Genomic DNA, 12,456 nt, shown 5'->3' on the forward strand with positions numbered 1-12,456 from the left:
GCGTTCTGATTTTGAGTATTCTCAGCCTTTTTACGCTGGTTTCTTCCCATCATTGTAAATTTCTCCTCCTGTCATCTTTGAAATTACCAACTTTCAGGTTAGGTCTCTTGAGTGGACGTCCAGGTTGTTAGTTCCCAGGGCCAGAACAGCGGCGTTAAGACTGATGGTGCTTTTCTGCCCAGGATTCTCCTGTCTGGCTTCCTTCTTGTGTCCGTAATAGGCGACTCTGCCTTCCTGGGGCTCCAAACCTCGGTCAGAAAGGGATCCAGTCTCGTTTACTTTGCGCCGAGCCGCGCCTAGGTGCCGTCACAGCCGCTGGGCCGGCCTCAGGAGTCATGCTGGGGACCCGTGTGGGTCCTCCAAACCTCGGTCAGAAGAGGAGCCAGCCCTGTTTTCTCTGCTCAGAGAGCTGCCGCGCCGAGGTGCCGGTGAATCCGCTGCGTCGGCCACAAGAGTCGGGCTGGCAACCCGTGTGACTCCTCCACTGGGAATCTTCTGCTCCGTGAGCGACCAGAATTTGTCTGAAAGTGTGGCGTCCTCTAGTTCTCTGCGCTTTCACTGAGAGCTGCAATCCCGAGATGTTAGCGATTGGGCCATCTTGGATCGTTCCTCCTCGCTAGGAATGTTATGTAATTGACTAGAAGACTAGATTCACAATCCTTGCCAGTGTGAAAGACAATCATTCTTGCTTTCTCTGGAGGATGCTTTCCTAAAAGACACTGTGGTCAGCAAAACCTTGTTTGGCAAGATCAAGATCTCAAAGAAGATAGGGGTTTAAGAGGAAAACGAAACAAAAACGCATTTTTGAAAAATTTATAGACTTAATTGTTTTAGAGAAGATTTAGGTTTTCAGAACAATTGGCAGAAAGGGTAGAGCTGTCATACAGCCCAGTTTCCCCTGTTACCAACATCTTGCATTGATGTGATGTATTTGTTATGATTGATGAACCTATATTGGTGCATTGCTAACTGAAGTTGGTGATTTACGATAGGGTTCACTCTGCTGTACAGGTCTCTGGGGTTTGACAAGTGTGTAATGATATGTGTCCATCATTACACTGTTATACAAGTAGTTTTGTTGCCCTAAAAATCTGCTTTACTCCACCTATTCATCCCTCCCTCCTCACTCCCCACTCAACCCCTATGAACCACTGGTCTTTGTACTGTTTCTCTAAAATTGTACCTTTTTCAGAATGTCATATATTTGGAATCATACAGTATGTAGTCCTGTCACACTGGCTTTTTTCACTTTTATCAATATGCATTTAAGGTTTCTTCATATGTCTTTTTGACTCGATGGTTTATTTCTTTTTATTGCTGAATAGTACTCCATTGTATGGATGTACCACAGTTGATTTATCCATTTACCTAGTGAAAAACATCTTGGTTGCTTCTACATTTCGGTTATTATGAATGAAACTGCTATAAACATTTGTGTGCATGCTTTTGTGTGGATGTATGTGGGAAAATACCAAGGTGTGCAGTTACTGCATTGCATGGTAAGCCTATGTTTGGCTTTGTAAGAAACTGCCAAAGTGTCTTCCGAAGTAGCTATACCATTTCACATTCCACCAGTAACGAATGAGAAAAAAGGTGTATTAAAAGTAAGTTCTGGATAGCACAATATTATAGAGAAAACAGGATTCAAATTTATTTACATAATATAATCTCAGTTGTCTTTAATTTTAAAAAATGCAAATAAAAGAACTATAAGGAAATATGCTAAATAATTTCTTGAAGATTATAGTTGTGTTTATTCCTACCATTCTATATTTTTAAATTTAATTTTTATTAAACTATGAGCAAGTACTGTTTTTATAATTATAACAGTGAAAATAGGTAGTAATTGGTCCTTTCTACTTTTGGTGGCAGGAACCTCCAAATAGTCGTCTACCTCCTCACCTTATTGCACTTGATTCTACGATACCTGGATTTTTTGATGACATTGGGTATCTGGATCTCTTGCCGTGTCGTCCTTTTGACACAGTTTTTATTTTCTATATGAAGCCAGGTCAGAAAACGAACCAAGAGGTAAGAGTTACGGAATTATTTTTTGGTAATTTTTTTGTGCTATAAATACACATCTAAAGAAAATAAATGAGGCAAAATTAATTTGGAGAATTTATTTGAGCCAAAATTGAGGACTGCAGCCTGGGAAATGCTGGATGGAGAGTGCTTCCAAGAACAAAGGAGAGGCTCACATGTTTAAAGATAAAAAGGATGAGTCAGTAGAGCAGAACAAAAGTTGTTTTTTAGGAATTCTCATTGGTTTACAGAAATAACATTGATTAGTGATTGAACTGTAGGGTATGAGCTATGATGTCAAGCACTATTAGATTAGTTTATGAACTATTGGTGGCAACACTCAATCTAGAGTCCATATTAGCAGGCAGTTTCGAAATGATTACTTAGCTTAAGCGGGAGTGAGATATGACTGCTACTAAATTTCAGTGCTTTTATGGGCGTGATAATTTGAGGGAGACTCAACATTTCTTAAAAAGTTTCATTCTCATATACAAAATTTTACATGGTATGCACTTGTCGTTGTTAAGAAGTATTTTGTTCTCGATGCCTAAAGACTTGTTATGAACCAGTTTGAAAACAGAATTAATCAAAACCGTGTTAGGAGTCCTGAGTCTTTTGGCCCTTAAGGAATGTGATTTAGATAGGAGCTTTATCATATCTTTCTTCCCCTTCCGGAATTCAGATTTATAAGACAAAAGAAACTGAAATACAGAAGGTTAGTCATAAAAAAGTTAAAGTAAGGCTCAAGCAGAACAAAACAACAGCGACAAATATTTATTGAACATCTTCCCTGTGGCTCTGCATGCCAGGATACAGAAGTGAGTAATAGTTTCCCTTTTGAGAAGCTCACCTTCCTAGTAATTTTACAGGCAAATCATTTCAGTTGAGGAATGCAGTGTGCAGTGGGGGAAATAACACCTGAAATATAGGATAAAAACAGAAGGACTGGCCAGGCGCAGTAGCCCACACTGTAATCCCAGCACTTTGGGAGGCCGAGGCAGGTGGATCACTTGAGGTCAGGAGTTCGAGACCAGCCTGGCCAACATGGTGGAACCGTGTCTCTACTAAAAATGCAAACATTAGCTGGAAGTGGTGACAGGTGCCTGTAGTGTCCCAGCTACTTGGGAGGCTGAGGCAGGAGAATTGCTTGAACCCAGGAAATGGAAGTTGCAGTGAGCCAAGATTGCGCCATTGTACTCCAGCCTGGGTGAAGAAGCGAGATTTTATTTCAAAAAGAAAAAAATCAAAACAAAAACAGAAGGACTAAGTAAAACATACATGGATATGTGTAACAAAGAGACTAGGAGAAGGATGAAGAAAAATGTAAGATAAGTGAGAATGGAAAACTGAGAGCAAAATGGCAGGAGACTTGAAGTGTTTTTGGAAAGGAATAATTGAAATATGGAATAGGCAGGCAGTTACCAACTGTAAGTAGGGAAGAGCCAAAGGAAGACTTGTAAAATGTAGTATTCAAATGTGAAGGGCACTATGACTACATGATCTTGGAATTTTACTGTAGTCATTGTAAGACCATCAGCTAATCAAATTAGCATACCTAAAGAAATTTATCAGAGTTTCCAAATGTTTACACTAGAAGCACTGTTTCAAATGATTTGTGAGCTCCTAGAAAAGAACATTGACTTATGAGAAAGTTATTTTCATTTTATGGTACTGAGTCAATAAAGTTAATAAGTGTCTGTTGTTAGGTACCAGGGTTATAGTAGCGAACAAAATCTGCAAGATTTCTGGCCCCCTAAAACTACTGTATAGAGGGGAAGACAGATGAGTAAATAAGCAACCAGCCATAGTAAAGGGTGCTTAAAGGGTCATTAAAGCATGTTATAGGAGCAGGAAAACATAATCTGATTTTAAGAAGGTGGCCTGGAGGAAAAGACATTTAAGCTGGTATTTAAGGTATGCATTAACTCTAGATAAGAGGCACAGGCCGGGCGTGGTGGCTCAAGCCTGTAATCCCAGCACTTTGGGAGGCCGAGGCGGGTGGATCACAAGGTCAAGAGATCGAGACCATCCTGGTCAACATGGTGAAACACCATCTCTACTAAAAATACAAAAAATTAGCTGGGCATGGTGGCGCGTGCCTGTAATCCCAGCTACTCAGGAGGCTGAGGCAGGAGAATTGCCTAAACCCAGGGGGCGGAGGTTGCGGTGAGCCGAGATCGAGCCATTACACTCCAGCCTGGGTAGCAAGTGTGAAACTCCGTCTCAAAAAAAAAAAAGGCAGAAGCAGATTGTCAGTGACAAAGTAATAATAATTTGTAAATTCTTCAGGGTAAAGAGAGTATTGTATTTTCATGAAATTCATTATGGGGTCTAATATGCTTGGAGCTTAAGAGAAGGTGGACTGGTGATAGCCAGAGAGGAGACCCATGGGCTCAGAGTGTTTTAGAAGAACCTCAGTAAAATTGGATTAATTATAGAGATTGTTTTGAAGGAAGTCAGTGCATTGTTTGAGAATAATGAAGCCAATTTTCTCCTACCTGTACAAGAAGAAAACATAAACCCTTAAGGCACTTCCTAACCCAGTTCAGTTTCCTTAGGTTTTTAGAAGCTGAGGGTGACTAGGAATCAAGGAAGATTTCCGGAGATCTCCTTTGGGATGTCCGAGACCTGCCTTCCCTAGCCACAGGGTAGATTAAGATTAATTTCTGGCTGCCAGCAAGTGGCATGCAAGTTGCATTTGATTCACTTATTGCTTCTTGACTAAATTTTCAGAAATTGTTTATTTAAAAGTTTTACTTCTAGATGAGAATTTGAATTGCAAAAACTAGAAGTGGTTGTTAAGTCAGTTTCTCGGCACTCATAAGAATATGAAGGGATATGCCTAAACTAAATAGGTTCCCGTCTAAAGAGACTGGTTTTGTGTTTAAGAGGTAATGACTGGCAGGGTGCTGTGGCTCAAGCCTGTAATCCCAGCACTTTGGGAGGCCCAGGCGGGTGGATCACGAGGTCAAGAGATCAAGACCATCCTGGTCGACATGGTGAAACCCCGTCTCTACTAAAAATACAAAAAATTAGCTGGGCATGGTGGCACATGCCTGTAACCCAGCTACTCAGGAGGCTGAGGCAGGAGAATTGCCTGAACCCAGGAGGTGGAGGTTGCGGTGAGCCGAGATCGCGCCATTGCACTCCAGCCTGGGTAACGAGCGAAACTCCATCTCAAAAAAAAAAAAAAAAAAAAAAAAAAAAGAGGTAATGACCTTGCAATGACTTACAGTGGGTTTAGATGCAATGGATGTACTTCCTATATTTTGACTTTCACAGGCCTCTGTAGAATCTTGGCATAGATTAGCATTGTGTGAATGACATCAGTGATCTGTGGACTGGCTGCATCACAGTCATTTGGAGGAATTTTTAGAAATAGCGATTCCAGGATTCTGCCTTCACTGATTTTAGTGTAGAAAGTCTAGAGCAGGCGAAGAGAACCTTATTTTTAGGAGATTTCCCAGATGATTTTGATATACTCTGCTCTCTACCCTCCCCCTTGCATTTTAATTTGGAAAGGAATTCCTTGTTTTCCTTCCTTTAGAAGTAAATTTTTCAAGAGCAGCACTATTGCCATCTTGGGCCGAATAAGTTATTTGTTATGGGGACTGTTCTGTGTATTTTAGAACATTTAACAGCATCTTTGGCCTCTACCACAAGATACGTGTAGTGTGCCTCACCAGTTATGACAACCAAAAATGACTCCAAGTGTTGGATGTCCGCTGAAGAGTAAAATCACCCCAGATGAGAATCACTGTTTTAGAATGAGGGACTCTTTGTGAGGCCTATTGAAAGCCCACACATTACATTTAGTGCTTAGTGAAGAGGAGAGAACTTTCTGGTCACTTCATTTTTCCTGGAATTCTCTTCTTTGGCTTAAGAAAAGGATATTTTCATACCCATTTATTAATTACACCTAATGTTTATTGAATTTTGGTAGGTTTTATAGTATTTGTCAAGATCTATAATTAAATAATTGCATACCTGTGTAATATTTTTCACTAACTAGACAGTAAACTCTGTGAAGGCAGGGACACAGAGTCTGTTAGTAAACATGCCTGGTTCAGTAATTGTTTTGCCAGGAAGAGAGCTCAGAGCTTTACTTGCATTACTTCACAACCAATATTATTATCTCTACTTTATGAATTAAGAAACTGAGGTTAAAAAACTTGCCCAAGTCTCATCCAATCCAAATCTGTCTAAATCAGGAGAATGCATTTTTCTCTATAGCGATATATCCTTAAGTTTATTCTGAGCTTGGACATGGTTTGTCAGAAGCTTCAAAGGCTAACCAATTTTTATGAAGATCTATTTTGATATGTTCGTTTCCTTCATTATAGCTGATGATTGGTATGTATTTCAGATTTTGAAGAACGTGGAGTCTTCCAGAACTGTTCAGCCCCATTTCCTAGAATTTTTGCTTTCCCTTGGCTGGTCAGTAGATGTGGGCAGACACCCTGGTTGGACTGGGCATGTTTCCACCAGTTGGTCTATTAATTGTTGTGATGATGGTGAAGGATCTCAACAAGGTAAAACTCACAATGTTTCATATGTCAGTTGTTTCTTGTTTTGTTAGTCTTGATTATTTCCCCCTTTACTATGATTTATAGTCTTGTTAAAAACACAAAACCAGCCTGGGTACAGTGGCTCATGCCTGTCTTTGAGAAGCCAAGTTGGGAGGATTGGCTGAGGTTGGGAGTTCAAGAGCAGCCTAGGCAACATAGCTAGACACCATCTCTGCAGAAAATGGAAACATTTGCTAGACTTGAGGGCATGCACTTGTAGTCCTACCTGCTCAGGAAGCTGAGGAAGATCATTTGAGGCCAGGAGTTGGAGCTATGATCATGCCACCACATTCCAGCCTGGGTGACAGAGCAACTCCCTGTCTCTAAAAAACAAAAAACCAAACAGACACACAGAAGTATATAAAGGAAAATGATCCTTACCCTAATCCCAGTCCTGACGGGATAACTTAATAATAGTTTATATATTCTTCTAGACATTTTCAGTATATATGAAAGATACATGTACACATAATGATAGAGTTAATTAACACAAAATGACTGGCTTATTCCCATGCTGATTATTTCGTTTTTTATAATATGAGTAAGATTCAATTTTCTGTACAAATGCTATAATAAATATAGGTCATCCATACAAAACAATACAGCTTCCTAACAAGCATGTTTTGTCTAATAAGTAGTTTTCTGTTAACCAGTGTGTTTTATCAACTGTGGCTGTCAGAAGAGTCACACTTAAAGATTACATTCTTGGGATATTATACCAAACCCTGTGTGGTAAACAGCTGATCATCTCTGAGGATTTTTTGCCCATTCTGAGAAACTGTAATCAGAATAACAAGTACCAGAGCAAGTATAAATTTAAATTTAAGACCTTTGCCCCACCTGGCTAGTGCTTTCTGTTCCTGGGTTCCTGAGGTCACTGGAAAATTAATATTACTTCTCTAAAGTGGTTAATGCCTAAGTCCAGTGCACATTTTTCGTTTTGATAAGTATGTCAATTGGATACTTTTGGTTGCATGTATCAGAAAATGTGACCCAAACTGCCTTAGATTTTGAAGGTTATTTATTGCCCATGTAACTGAAAATTCCAGAGGTTGGTTAAAATTTTGGTGTCATTTGATCAGCATTCCTGTTTTATTTCTTTACAATTTTCCTTTACCTTTGCTCTCTGTATTTTTACTTTTCCCCAGCTTGGCTTCTCTAATAGTACAGAAAGGCAATTCCAGACTTTACATTCGCATACCACAGCAGCCTCAAGAGGAGAGATTAGCTAGATCTCAGAACCCCCTAATCCTCAAATCCAGAACTATATAGCAATTGGACTATCCCAAGCCTGTCCTTATGGCAAGAAAGATAGAATGACTCTGGTGGAGAGATAACAGACAGGATAGAACTAGTATTGGATCAGTGCCATCTGCACATTTTGCCTGCTGCAGAATAGGGGTGGATAGAGTGGCTGTTGGGATAGTAACCACAGCGTCTACTGCAGCAGATAAAAAGTGCCTGCCTGGAGTCCACACTAGGAGTCAGAAAACTAAAGCTCATTCCGGTTTTTGTAAATAAAGTTTTATTAGAACTCGATCAAACCCCAGTTTACACATTGTCTGTGACAGCTTTCATGCTACAATGGCAGAATTGAGTAGTTGTGGCAAAGACCTTCCTACCACACCCAAAACATTAACTGTATGGTCCTTAACAGAAAAAGTTTGCTAACCTCTGGTTTAAGCTTTCTATTTGCCATACCTTCACCAGCATTAAGTATCTTCCAGTTTTTTAGATGAGAAATTTTTAATAATGATTGAGCATATCTTATCATATTTTTATTTCCTGAGAAGTACTGGCTCATTTCCCTGCCCAATTTTGGTCAGATTGTTGGTCTTTTATGTATTACTGGTAGGACACTGAGTTCATTTTAATTGAGAACTATATAGCTCTCATGAGCATTTCTTTTGTTAATTCAGTCTTAGAGCAGATACTGTTACCAAAACTGTCTGTAGTTTTTATACAATGTCACTGACCATTGAGGAAGGTGGAGCATAGGCCAATATGAGGAGCCATAGAGAAAGACCAGGGATAGAAATGTCTTGAAAGCAAGAGTCCAGAGACCACCTGCACATGCGCACTCTCTCTCTTCTCCTTCTCTCTCCCTTCCCCTTCTCTCCCCCTCCCTCCTGCTGCTGCTGCTGTTGCTGCTTTCTTTTTTCTTTTTTCTTATTTCTTCTTTCTTCTCTCTCTTCCTCTGCCTCTGCCTGCTTGCCTCTCTGGCCCACCTCCCTTCTAAGGGACTGGGCTGGTCTTCCTTTTGATTATTTATCTACCTGATCCAAAGGACTGCTCCCTTAATCTGCTTTATAAATTAAAAGCCCTGCTAATCAGAAGTGGTCTGATACATAGTTGTTTCAGAAATTATGAAATTAAGATTTTTTGATTTAAAAATAAAGGCATTTAATAAGCATTATATTTTCTTTCACACTAATTGGTTCTTGTTGGAAACATATATTTTATTTATCACTTTATTAGCCAGTTAACATTTCAGGTAGCAAGATGATACTGGTTTTTTTCTACTTTTTGAAGCAGTAATTTAGTGTTTCTTTTTCCTAGAAGAAGTGATTTCCTCTGAAGATATTGGAGCTAGCATTTTCAACGGACAGAAGAAGGTGCTGTATTATGCTGATGCCCTTACAGAAATAGCTTTTGTGGTTCCTTCTCCTGTGGAGTCCTTAAGTAAGAGCATTTTCTGCATGGGCCTATTTTAGGATCTATTTTTATATTCCTGGGTTGTGGGATATTACTGCATTGGAAGAGATTTTGAAGTGATCTGAGGCATTCTCTAGCTTCTAAGGCATTATAACGGATTATGCAGAGAGGTACAAGGTATCTCCTCTTAAGTTTCTTACAGAAAGTAGTTAAAGACAAGCAGACTGACCCTCTAATAATCTTTAAATAGTGTAGGAATCCCACTTCAACCCATATTTTGCTTTCTTTAATTAGTTTAATCAATACATAGGCTTATTTTCCAGTTCATTTCTTTCTCCAATTACGAGTGATCCCTCGCCTACTCTCTATTTCCATATGAGAGCCTTTGCATGGAACCACATAGAATCCTACAACTAGAAGGATCTCATGGTAGCATCTGGCCATTCTTCTAACACTGAGCAAGAGACTTTTAAGTAGCCTAGAAAAGATGGTGGTCAAAAATTTTCTTTTTAAGGATTGGGAGTAATTGTCACTTCTTAGTCTGAACTCACAGTTTTGTTTTGCCCAGAACCTTTGCTTTTTGCAAATTAAACCTGTTTCTTTATGCCTGACCAAGTAGGTGGTCAGGCAGTAGGTAGAAAACTTCACCTTCTTCTTTGAGATCATTTGTAGGATGGGATACTATACATCAGGATTTCACAGTCTCATCTCCAGACTAATGATTTTTGTTGTGCCCTACCTTGGTAGCTTCCTAACCTTTGTACTTTGACCCTTGATTTCTCACTCTAGGCCCCTCCCTGTCTTACCGTCTGGGGCCAGCTGTATCCCTGGAAGGTTGGACCTTCCATGGTTTAGATTTGTATTATAGCAGCTATTGGACTTTCTTTCAAGGTTTTGGTTTACTACTATAATTCCAGAAGCCAGAACCTGTCCGTCCTCTTTGAGGACATACCTGCTTGGTTTCTCTTGCCTAGCCTGTTAGTACCAGACAAGTCCTCCCAGAGCTAGAGCCTTGTCCTTTCACGGTAGCTCCTGCAATTGGGTCTTTGTCTTCTATTGTGAAACATCCCCTATGCCAACTGTGCCCACTCCAGCTCAGCTTCCTCCTGTTTCTGATACTTGGGGTTTGTTTGTTTGTTTGTTTTGGATGGGGTAGAGGATAACTTCCTGTGTGCTTATCTCCAACCAGATTGCTCTTAATCACAGAGACTAGGTCTGCTGTAGCTTCTGGATGTCTCAGTGCCTATATGGCACAATGCTACATGATTTAATGTGTAATCAAAATAATTCAGAGAGTAATAATGGCATTTATTACATTCTACATCTGAAAATTCAAATATTTTCTAGTCTTATTTTAGTTATCAGTAGAGCAAGAGCTGGCAAACTACAGTGGCACAAGCCAAATGCAGCCAAGAATGGATTTTACATTCTTAAAGGGTTACAATTAAAATAAAAGAATATGCAATATTCTGTATGGCCAGCAAAGCCTAAAATACTTAGTACTGAAGTTCATCAGCTCTTGCTCTGGAAGCAATGCTTTAAGTGACTTAAGTGAGACTGGTGAGCATAATTAGTTTTAACACTTTTGCTCCAAATAAGTGGTATGTATTATAGTTGCTTTTTTTATTTACCCTGTAGCTGATTCATTGGAAAGTAACATCTCAGACCAAGATAGTGATTCAAATATGGATCTTATGCCAGGAATTCTGAAACAGCCATCCCTGACACTTGAGCTTTTCCCCAATCATACAGACAATCTTAATTCCTCACAGAGGGTAAGTTACTTTGTTGGTATGTCTCCAAAATTTTGTAGTGGAATGGGGGTAGTTATAGAATCTTGCCTGAAAAGCTTTTAACTTTAACCCAGAAAGTAATTATATTAGAGTACTGATTCCTTAGTAATGTAATTTTTTAAAATAAAATTCTCACAATTTTCTCTTTTTCACCCTGCAACAAATAGTTCATTCTGAGACAGCCTTTGTAGTTTCTCTTGATTTCACCATTCTGGTTCCATCTCTCTCACCTGTTCCTTTTTAAGCTTAGGTTTAAATTTTGTCCCTGAATATCCGCCAAAGTTATTGTAGTAACTACGTGTTTTTTTGTCTTTAATCTTATAATGTTCATCTTAAACAAGTCTGACCATATAAAAATAGGAACGTTTTGGAGAATAACTCAGTATGTGGATAAATATTCTGAGTGAGGAACACAGCTCCTACTACAAGAAGAGCTTTTGCTTTTATCTTTTTTCTGACCTTATCAGCAAATGTTACTTCTTTATCTGTGTTTTACCCTCATGTTATCTCTTATACCCATAAGTGATAGCAAAAGTACGGAATCAGGTCAGAAGTGCAGGAAGATTGACTTAGAACAAATAACAAAGACGGAAGTGTCAGCTTGACTAAAGGCGTTCCTCCATTGTGCAGGATTTTAGGTTGGCTTTCTTCCACAGTGAAAATTATTATTAATGTAAGTATATGCTTCGAAGAGAATACGGGGAAGTTTTTAGCTTTAAAATTCATTTAGGAAAAAATGCCAGGTCGTGTAATAGTCCCTGGAATAGACTGATTTGAAAATTAGGAGTTTTTAAATGATTTTTACAGAATACAATTTAGAGATGAGCAGTCAGTATTGCATAGCAATGCAAGATTTTAGCTAAATCTGATACTTAAATTTTTTTTTTATTTGAGATTTGTTTGTGGACAGATCTAGTATTCAGCGATAGCTGCCTTTATACTCATTTTCTGAATGACAGCATAGTTATTCCTCAGAACCCAGATAAAGCACCATGCTTTTATTTCTCATTTATACTGTAGTTTGCAGACACTAACAAACTAAAAAAGAAAAAAAAGCAAAATCATATGGTTATCTCAATAGATTGGGGGAAAAGCAGTTAACAGAAATTCAATACTCATTTATGAGAAAAGTTCTCAGCCAACTATGAATAGAACTTTTTCTCAGCTGGATACAGAGCATCTGCTAAAACCTATAGCTAAGGATTATACTTACACATTATACATTATTCTTGAATGCTTTTCCTCTGAGATGGAGGACAAGGCAAGGATGTCTATTTTCACCACTTCCATTCAACATGGTAGAGGAGGGTCTATACAGAGAAATAAGACAAAAGAAGCTACAGTACATAAGGATTAGAAACAAAGAAGTAAAACTGTATGTATTTGCAGATGACATGATCATGTAAGTAGAAAAC

The 12,456-nt window shown here is 38.9% G+C and overlaps 1 protein-coding gene across 47 annotated transcripts in view; it reads left to right on the plus strand.

Annotated features, from left to right (window-relative positions):
• Positions 1–12,456, plus strand: part of RALGAPB (Ral GTPase activating protein non-catalytic subunit beta) — a 129,820-nt gene that overhangs the window by 106,496 nt on the left and 10,868 nt on the right. For 27 of the 47 annotated variants that reach the window (XM_078371644.1, XM_035298592.3, XM_035298594.3 and 24 more), the window contains 4 exons: positions 1,873–2,031; positions 6,392–6,557; positions 9,153–9,275; positions 10,887–11,023. In XM_078371644.1, coding sequence (XP_078227770.1) covers positions 1,873–2,031; positions 6,392–6,557; positions 9,153–9,275; positions 10,887–11,023 — 585 coding nt within the window. The remainder of the gene's footprint in view (positions 1–1,872; positions 2,032–6,391; positions 6,558–9,152; positions 9,276–10,886; positions 11,024–12,456) is intronic. The other 20 variants (XM_054255340.2, XM_078371641.1, XM_035298597.3 and 17 more) reach the window with 1 other exon arrangement.

Source organism: Callithrix jacchus, chromosome 5 (genome assembly GCF_049354715.1).
Source record: "Callithrix jacchus isolate 240 chromosome 5, calJac240_pri, whole genome shotgun sequence".
In the NCBI taxonomy this organism is placed as follows: domain Eukaryota; kingdom Metazoa; phylum Chordata; class Mammalia; order Primates; family Cebidae; genus Callithrix; species Callithrix jacchus.